The sequence below is a fragment of the Choristoneura fumiferana genome, chromosome 16 (assembly GCF_025370935.1).
Source record: "Choristoneura fumiferana chromosome 16, NRCan_CFum_1, whole genome shotgun sequence".
Classification (NCBI taxonomy): Eukaryota; Metazoa; Arthropoda; class Insecta; order Lepidoptera; family Tortricidae; genus Choristoneura; species Choristoneura fumiferana.
The window spans coordinates 19840748-19851425 of NC_133487.1; the positions used below are offsets into that span (position 1 = coordinate 19840748).

The 10678-nt window shown below is 36.7% G+C and overlaps 1 protein-coding gene across 1 annotated transcript; it reads left to right on the top strand.

Moving 5' to 3' along the window:
• Positions 1–3386: 3386 nt before the first annotated feature.
• Positions 3387–5818, top strand: LOC141436026 (putative peptidyl-prolyl cis-trans isomerase dodo). Its single transcript, XM_074098861.1, is given in 3 exon segments — positions 3387–3423; positions 3758–4176; positions 4179–5818. Coding segments are annotated over 2 exon segments (468 nt in total). The 5' UTR covers positions 3387–3423; position 3758; the 3' UTR covers positions 4229–5818.
• Positions 5819–10678: the final 4860 nt, after the last annotated feature.

The following is a 10678-nucleotide window of genomic DNA, read 5'->3' on the forward strand; positions in this document are numbered from 1 at the left end:
TAGCAGTGCCTTTTCCCAGTTTACTATATCGTCATTGTTTGATTTGAGGTTTAGTTGGATCGTTCGCCACAGTGTGCCGTTGAGACGTTCAACCTGCCCATTTCCCTGGGGATTGTAAGGCGTAGTGCGGCTGCATGATATCCCGACGGAAGACAAGAATTGTCTAAGTTCGTCTGATAAGAAAGATGTACCCCTGTCGGAGTGGATGTACGCTGGAGTACCAAAAGTGGAGAACAAGTCTTCGAGACAATTGATTACCGTTCTTGAAGATACATCCTTACACGCATAAGCGAAGGAAAACGACTAAACTCATCAATTATTGTCAGTATGTATCGGTTCTGGGTGCTAGATGGTATTGGTCCCTTAAAATCAATGTTTAATCTTTCAAAAGCGGCTGTCGCTTTGATAAGATGTCCTTGATGTTTCATGTAACGTGGTTTTATTTCCGCACAAGTTGGGCATGCGGCCGTCATTCGTTTTACATCCTCTACGGAGTACGGTAGGTTCTTTGATCTGACCCAATGAACCATGCGCGTGACCCCTGGATGGCAGAGATTTCGGTGTAGTTCCACTAGTTTAGAGTTAGAAGCGGCAGTATTTATTTGCATGCATACTCGTGAAAGTGCGTCCGCGGCGAAGTTATGTTTCCCAGGTCGGTAGACTATATCATATTTGAAACACGAGAGCTCCAACCGCCACCTTTCGATCTTTTCGTTCTTTATTTTGTTAGAGTGTGTTTGATTGAACATGTATGCGACAGATTGCTGATCAGTAATGAGTAAGAAATGTCTTGCTATCAGGAAATGTCTCCATTTTCGCAAAGCTTCGACTATGGCGCAGGCCTCTTTCTCAATCGAAGGTTGCCTTTTCTCGGAGTCGTTGAGAGAACGAGAGAAGAATGCGACAGGACGACCCTTTTGTGATAGGGTCGCTGCGATGGCAAAATCGGAAGCGTCTGTCTCAACTGAAAATATTTCACTGTCATCGATTCCTGCTAATGCCGATTTCGATATATCAGTTTTAAGGTTTTGAAAGGCAGTGATAGCTTCTTGAGATAATGGAAAAGTGACTTCGATTAAAGGTCTGATTTTCGTAGAAAAGTTGTTGACCCACTTTGAATAGTGGGCGAAGAGACCGAGCGCTCTCTTCAGTGTAGCAGTATCAGTGGGGATTGGAAGATTCGTTAGCGGTTCCAATCGAGACTTGTCCGGCTTTATAACGTTGTGGGCGATAGTATATCCAAGCAAGTTGATTGACTCTGATTCAAATGTGCATTTGTTCATGTTTAAGGTTAGTTTGTATTTTTCAGCGGCCTTCATGAACATTTCAAGATTTTTGTCATGGTCGGATTTGTCCTTACCGCAGACAGTTACGTCGTCAAGGTAAGCGAAGGTACCTTTAAGTTTTTCAGTGTCAATTATGTATTGTAAGGTTCTTTGAAAGGCCGCCACTCCATTCGTTACGCCAAACGGTATTCTTGTAAACTGGTAGAGATTACCACAAGCTTCGAATGCAGTGTAAACTTTTTCTTTCGGTAAGATTGGGACTTGGTGGTAAGCACTTTTGAGATCGATTTGACTGTAAACGTTGTATTTTGCCACTTTTGTTATGATAGAATCAATGCTCGGGAGAGGGTAAGCGTCTAGGTCTGTAAATCTGTTGATTGTTTGCGAGTAGTCGATGACGAGGCGCTTACGGTGATGGCCTCCGCCAGCAACGAGTACTTGTGCCCTCCATGGCGAGATACTGGGTTCGATTACTTTATCCCTAAGTAGGTTGTTTATTTCGTTTGATATGAAGTCTTGGTCTTCTTGAGAATGCCGTCTTGAGCGTATAGCAATAGGCTTTATGTCTGGCGAGAGGTTGGTGAAAACTGATGCTGGCGGGACTGACGCTTCTAAAACGTTGCAGACTTTGAGAGGTTGTTTGTCTCCTCCAAATTGAAGTACGAGTGACGAGTGCTTCCCGAGAACATCGTGCCCGATGATGATATCTGCGCATAGATCGTTGATGATGAGCAGTGGTTGGTGTTGGTACTTGTGTTCACCAATTTGAATTGTTGCATAGCATAGACCGTCGACATGAGAGACATTATTGAGTGATGCTAGAGTAATTGCTTGCTTGCAGGGCTTTTGTTTGAGGTTGATTATTCGAGCTAGGTTTTTGTCTATAAAGCTAATTGAGCTACCGGTGTCGAGAAGTGCATCAGCACGATATTCGTTGACTGTAATAGGTATAGTTGCTTTTCTTAGGCTTGCAGGAGCAGCGGCGGAGATGTTAGATAAGTTAGGGTAAGTAGATTGAGGTTGAGATTGTTCGTCATCTGTGGCAATAGCATTAGCAGATCGTAGGTTGGGCCCAGAACTACGGCATACGCTTGCGAAATGCCCCTTCTTGGAACAAAGCTGACATTCGGCGTTATACGCGGGACATCTGTTTCGCTGATGAAGATTACTGCCACCACAGAAGAAACATCGTCGTCTGGTTTGGTTAGGGTAAGAATCAGGTCGAGATCTGTTTGGAGCGTTTGTAGCTGCTAAATTGGTCATCAGCGAGTGTTCTGGAGCTTCAGAGGCAGCATTAGCATGAGCAGATGTAGAAGGTGACACTGTAAGTAGTTGCGAAGTGCTTTCGGCGGATTCTAGAGACAAAGCCAGGTTCAAGGTTTTCTCCAGAGTGTCAGTGGAGTTTTCTAGAAGTCTTTGTTTGATTTTCTGCGATGATACCCCGGCAATGAAAGCTAAACGTACGACATCGTTTTGGTAATCGGCTGCAGTGACATCTGTGAATTTGCAGTCACGAGCGAGTACGTTCAGGGCTCTCGAATACTCAGCTACTGACTCGCCCGGCTGTTGTTTCCTTGAAATTAGAATATGTCGTGCTAGGGTGGTGTGTTTGTCGCTTTTCATAGGCATCATTGAGCGTTTTGATGGCTTCGTCGTAGGAGGTCTTTGCTTGAATAATATTGTAAATTGGCGAGAGATATGATTGACAAGGAGTTGGTACTTAAGTATTTTATCTGCTGAGGCGGCTTCCCGTGCGATGAAATTCTCGAATGAATATTTCCAATGCGCCCATTTGAGGTCTGAACCTATCATCGAAGGCTCCACGTCAAACCGTTCGGGCGCAAATAGCGTGACATAGATGAGTTTTCTTTTCCTTCAGTCATTTTTGGCGGCGCAAAAAATTATTATTGAATAAATTGATACAAGTTTAGACAAGACCAAATAGAATATTGGCTTTATTCAATAATAAAATAGGACATGGTAAAGAAACATAGTTGTTGATAGAATGACATAGCGACAGACAATGTCAGACACCATGGACAATAAGATATTTACAAGTCTTCTTATAAAGACGCAAGGAGGCTATTATCACAGTTCCTCCTTTGCTGTGTTTTCTGCCTAATTTGGAGTATTTGAGGTAGAAACCAGTTTATTTTATTTCCGTACCATAGGTTTGCATTTACCTTGCCATAGGTTAGCTTGTTTTCGGCTCACATTTTGTATGTAAACATCATGTAAACATTCATAATTTAATCACTTTACCTAGTAGACCTCGATTGTTTCTTCTCAAAATAAATGAAATTTAAACAAAACTATACAGTCTATTCAATACCGATGAATAACCGATATAATTACTCACAAGGAAAGTATTCCAAACGTGAATTGCGGCTTCAATGAATAAAGTGTTTTCTGAGTGCGATTTCGTGTAAAAATATTAAGTTATGCACCACAATCTTCCACGAACGTTCCAGAATGTCTCAGGACAGCGAGGCGCCGCTTCCCGAGGGTTGGGAGATGAGGACCAGTCGGTCGACCGGAATGACCTATTTCCTCAACAGCTACACGAAGAAATCCCAGTGGGAGCGTCCCGAGGCCCCTGCAGACCCTGGAGAGATCCGTTGTAGCCACATCCTTGTCAAACACGCTGACAGCCGCCGTCCTTCCTCCTGGAGAGATGAGAAGATAAACCGAAGCAAAGATGAAGCTCTAGATGCTCTGAAAAGCTACCGGAAGCAAATTGTTTCCAAAAACGCTCAGTTTGTCGACATTGCTACTAAATATTCAGATTGCTCGTCAGCCAAACGCGCTGGGGACTTGGGTATGTTTGGAAGAGGCCAAATGCAAGCACCATTTGAGGAAGAGGCATTTAAGCTGAAGATCGGACAATTGAGTAAGCCGTTGAGACTGCATCGGGGTACCATGTCATTTTAAGAACAGTGTAAGTTAAGATTATGTTCTTTAAGGTTTCCTTCATTTACTGCCTCAGCATGGCATTAATGATTTTAATTATTACAATGTCAAAAATCTAAGTAAGTATGTCTGTAATTTAATTTTTATGTTTGCGCCAACTGGTCACCGTAGGTCAGCAAACGCTACTGTTAATAATACTGAACAGTAGCAAAACCTACCAATGCTAACAAACAATGATTAACTGATAGTATCTTACCATCTCACCATTGGTGGAATCATCAGTATTACATACATACATATGTACATACATAAAATCACGCTTCTTTCCCAACGGGGTAGGCAGAGACTACATCCTTCCACTTGCTACGATTCTGGCATACAATTCCGCTTCCTCGACATTCATCAATCCTTTCATGCATGCACGTCTGTTTAGAGTACTGACCCGACCTTTCTTCAGAATGTCCCCAATTTGATCGTGGTATGTTCGTCTAGGCCTTCCACTCCCAACATTCCCGTTCACACCACACATACATCAGTATTATCAATGAATATTTTCAAGAATTGAATTGACAGTTTCAAAATGTAGGTTGTGTTTGTGTTTTTATATTTTACAGTTTCTAAATGGTGGATAATGGTGGTGTAGAAAATCAAATAAGGTCTGCAATTTGTCAAATTATTAACTCTTTGAAACCCAACATCAATTTGTATGCTACAATTTTAATTCTATCAACTGAAAGAAAAGTTGTCTCATCCATTACCATTCTTGCCTAAGTTGGAACTTATGAACTGTGAATTCATATTGAAAGCCAACGCACTGTCCTTGTGGGACATGTTCACTGAGTCATAGTGACATGTTCACCGAGGCAGTGACATGTTCACTGAGTCATAGTGTCATTTTTCCCTGACAAGGAAATCATTATGATGTTATATGACCCACATATAAATATATATTTTTAAATAAATATAGCAAGTTGTGTAAGCATCAGAGTCATTTTTTCCATGGGAGTTCGGCATATTGAAAGGCCAGAATATACTTTGTCTTTTAGCATTCTTTAGTCCTAAATGGAACCCTTACAGTTTTGCCATGTCTGTCTGTCCATCTGCCCGCGGTTTAGCTATGAGACTGCCACCGCTAGATGGATAATATAAAGTGTTGGATAGACCTTTAAAAACATTGTAATTTTCCTAAGACCATTTTTCGATTTCAAACTAAACCATTGGCTTAAAAAATCGAAAAAATCATGGTGGTAATAACTTAAGTATATAACGAATTTAGGAGAAAAACACAACCTATGATGCTTTATAATTTAACAAGTAATAGCGAAGCGAAACTTGAATGTTGAATATTTGGTGCATATTAGTACAGAACCGTACACTGCGCTTGGCCCGACACGCACTTGACCAGTTTAGGATACAGTAGAACCTAAGGGCCTACGCTAGCTGTCGCGGTTTGCACGGAGCGGGTGGACGCCTGGTGAACAATAGTATGAGCAGCGCCTGCACCCGCGCCGGCTAGCGTATACCCTAAAAAGTTTACCACACCATGCTGAAGCATTATGGGGAAACCTTTGTTTACTTGGATATTTGTTGATGAATGATATTTTAGTTACATTTTTGTCTGATTGGTTTTTGATTTACTAATAAGCAAATCTATCTAAGCATACTTAGCTTAAGTACTATCTAAGTTAAAGTTGTGACAAAAATTTAATAATAGCTCAAAGACAGCAATAAACTATTTTCTGACTCATTGTTTTAGTTTTTTTTTTATAATTTTATTTATCTCCTTAGTTAACAGTAATGGGCTGTATGTATTATAATATCCCCAGATATCTAAGGAAAAAACAAATCATGTCTGTTTCTTTTTTAAGTTGGAAAAGGACTAGGTGACTGCCGTCTTTAACATATCTGGATTCAATTTAAATCAACACTTGAATTAGTAAATATAGTTGAGCAAACAATCAGTCACATAGGTACCCGAAGGCTCTTAGGTTACCAGCAATTAATCTTACTGTTTTTACTTACAGAATGTGAGCTACGACATTTTTTTTTATTTACTGAGTTATGATAACATGATTAACCAGCCCCCGCAACTCCGTCTACGAAGAATTCGTTAAAAAACTATCCTGCTGGACTTACAGTTTCCCAAATTACCTATCTAATGTCCAGGCGAAGGCTACATATCTATACAGCCATAGGCGTCAAATGTATTATAAGTACATACGACCTTATGATTATTTGCATAAATGTGTACCTATAGTATCTATAGACATTTTCCTTTGTTTGTTACTCTTTCACGCAATTAACTACTGAACGATTCAAGAATAATGTAATGATTCCTGTTGGGATCAAAAAAGTTTTAAACCTAGGTAAATGTTACTAATTATGCGCGAGCGACCCGTATCGCGGGCAAAAGCTAGTTCTAAACTATGGAGAAAGGCACTAACTATAGACAAATCTCTCTCCAGACTAGCTTGCAGTTCAAAATTAGACTTTCATTACCATACCCATACAATACAAGTTATTCTTTATTGCACACACAAATCAGAAAAATAATTGTATTAGTCATACTTGTTAAGACCAAATGCTGCACTTCGTGAAGAAAGCAAGCCGCTTTGCACAGTGATAGTACAGACTAAACTGAGTGATTTGACTCGCAGCAGCGGAAGTTTCACCCCTTAGGAACAGAGATGGCGCCACTTCTTTAAAAAATATTTCAAAAAATTCTACAAGCTAAAAGTAATAAACCGATTTCAATGTTTAATATCTCAAATGAGAGCCTATTATATACGTTACTTATAAAAAAATACAAAAAAATATTTACAAAAAACTTTTGTCAAAAAACGCCATCTTAAGTTTTTACTTGATTGCTTAAAAAACTGTATGCAACATGAATGGTTTAATGCATGTACATATTACTGAGTACATAACGAGTATTTAAAAAAAAATCCGACACCGATACCTATCATATTTAACGAAATATGAAAGTTTAAATGTGAGCACAAATTTCTTTAAAAAATATTTCAAAAAATTCTACAAGCTAAAGTAATAGACCGATTTCAATGTTTAATATCTCAAATTAAAGCTCATAACATTCAATTTATAAAAAAAAATATAAAAAAATATTTACTGAAAACTTTTGGCAAAAAACACCATCTCAAGTTTTTTTTCTTACCTGATTGGTAGTTTTTATTTGATTGCTTAAAAAACTGTATGCAACATGAATGGTTTAATGCATATACATATTACTGAGTACATAATAAGTATTTAAAAAAAAATTCGACACCGATACCTATCATATTTCACGAAATATGAAAGTTTAAATGTGAGCACAAATTTGTTTAAAAAATTCAATAAATTCTACAAGCTAAACTAATAAACCGATTTAAATGTTTAATATCCCAAATTAAAGCTCATAAAATTCATTATGTAGAAAAAATATTAAAAAAATATTTACTGAAAACTTTTGGCAAAAAACGCCATCTTAAGTTTTTATTTCTTACCTGATTGGTAGTTTTTACTTGATTGCTTAAAAACATTGTATGTTGTATGCAACATGAATGGTTTAATGCATACTTATATATTTTCTGAGTAAATAACAAGTATTATAAAAAAACCGACACCGATACCCTTCATACTTCACGAAATATTTAAGTTTAATTGTGCACGCTTTTCTTACAAATAAATTTCAACGAAATCTTCAAGTGAAACTAGTACTCTGATTATAATGTTTAATGTTAAATGAAAAGAAGAACGAAATTACCTACTTTATTAAAAAAAAAAGTTTTTTCCTGGTGTTACGAAAAAAATTAATTACTTTAAAATTAGTAATTATTAAGACAATAAATAAAAACTATACCGTTTCCGGCATAGTTGGTTCTGAGATGTAATATATATTGCTTAGTAGTTGGCGAATTTATTTAAAAATTAGCTTTTTATCTGATAGGTAGGGCTACAGCTTATAGATATGTCACATTTGAAATAAAAGACTATGAACATCAATGTTTATCAAATATTTAAATTAAAACCTATAAGTCCTCTTCGGGTTCATCGGCAGATGTAGAACTGAAAAGGAAAAGTCGTTTTGAAGTACTTGTGCTATTCCAATACTACAAAATCACAGATCTTTTAGACACGGACTGTGTTGCTGTAATTACTGTTGAATTATTTTTGTGCCTAGTTGATTACCATTAGATCTAAAATTTTGTGCCTACCTGTGGAAATCAGTGGTCAGCATACAAAATAACCCTGCATTGAATATTATATTAACTTACTTTTGATTTGTACAGCCACCTTTGCAGGATTTACACTGGGCAGTGCATGGTAAGCTGACCCGACGACACCCACAACGCATGGTATCGCAGCCAGATTTGCAGCCACAATACTTAATGGTCCAAGAGGCTTACTTTCTTTTGCCAACTCTCTTTTGCCTTAGTCCATCCCCAAGAAGATGGACATGGTACGGAAACTTCTGGTTTCAGAGCGTTTCTCCATATTTGGCCCGCTTGGTAAGCTTCACGCAGTGTATGTTTATAGAGAGCATGTCCATACCATGTCCATCTTCTGGGGATGGACTAAGGCAAAAGAGAAGGACTCCAGAATTGTCGGCAGTTACAGCGATTTGGTCGCAATTAAGCCTCTTGGACCATTGTGGCTGCAAATCTGGCTGCGATACCATGCGTTGTGGGTGTCGTCGGGTCAGCTTACCATGCACTGCCCAGTGTAAATCCTGCAAAGGTGGCTGTACAAATCAAAAGTAAGTTAATATAATATTCAATGCAGGGTTATTTTGTATGCTGACCACTGATTTCCACAGGTAGGCACAAAATTTTAGATCTAATGGTAATCAACTAGGCACAAAAATAATTCAACAGTAATTACAGCAACACAGTCCGTGTCTAAAAGATCTGTGATTTTGTAGTATTGGAATAGCACAAGTACTTCAAAACGACTTTTCCTTTTCAGTTCTACATCTGCCGATGAACCCGAAGAGGACTTATAGGTTTTAATTTAAATATTTGATAAACATTGATGTTCATAGTCTTTTATTTCAAATGTGACATATCTATAAGCTGTAGCCCTACCTATCAGATAAAAAGCTAATTTTTAAATAAATTCGCCAACTACTAAGCAATATATATTACATCTCAGAACCAACTATGCCGGAAACGGTATAGTTTTTATTTATTGTCTTAATAATTACTAATTTTAAAGTAATTATATTTTTTCGTAACACCAGGAAAAAAAATTTTTTTAATAAATTAGGTAATTTCGTTCTTCTTTTCATTTAACATTAAACATTATAATCGGAGTACTAGTTTCACTTGAAGATTTCGTTGAAATTTATTTGTAAAAAAAGCGTGCACAATTAAACTTAATATTTCGTGAAGTATGAAGGGTATCGGTGTCGGTTTTTTTTATAATACTTGTTATTTACTCAGAAATATATATAAGTATGCATTAAACCATTCATGTTGCATACAACATACAATGTTTTAAGCAATCAAGTAAAAACTACCAATCAGGTAAGAAATAAAAACTTAAGATGGCGTTTTTGCCAAAAGTTTTCAGTAAATATTTTTTTAATATTTTTTTCTACATAATGAATTTATGAGCTTTAATTTGGGATATTAAACATTTAAATCGGTTTATTAGTTTAGCTTGTAGAATTTATTGAATTTTTTTAAAGAAATTTGCTCACATTTAAACTTTCATATTTCGTGAAATATGATAGGTATCGGTGTCGAATTTTTTTTTAAATACTTATTATGTACTCAGTAATATGTATATGCATTAAACCATTCATGTTGCATACAGTTTTTTAAGCAATCAAATAAAAACTACCAATCAGGTAAGAAAAAAAAACTTGAGATGGTGTTTTTTGCCAAAAGTTTTCAGTAAAATTTTTTTTTGTAAATAATGAATGTTATGAGCTTTAATTTGAGATATTAAACATTGAAATCGGTCTATTACTTTAGCTTGTAGAATTTTTGAAATATTTTTAAGAAATTTGTGCTCACATTTAAACTTTCATATTTCGTTAAATATGATAGGTATCGGTGTCGGTTTTTTTTTAAAATACTCGTTATGTACTCAGTAATATGTACATGCATTAAACCATTCATGTTGCATACAGTTTTTTTTAAGCAATCAAGTAAAAACTACAAATCAGGTAAGAAAAAAAAACTTAAGATGGCGTTTTTTGACAAAAGTTTTGTAAATATTTTTTTTGTATTTTTTTTATAAGTAACGTATATAATAGGCTCTCATTTGAGATATTAAACATGAAATCGGTTTATTACTTTAGCTTGTAGAATTTTTTGAAATATTTTTTAAAGAAGTGGCCATCTCTGTTCCTAAGGGTGAACTTCCGCTGCTGCGAGTCAAATCACTCAGTTTAGTCTGTACTATCACTGTGCAAAGCGGCTTGCTTTCTTCACGAAGTGCAGCATCCGGCCAAAAAATGGCCTTAACAAGTATGACTA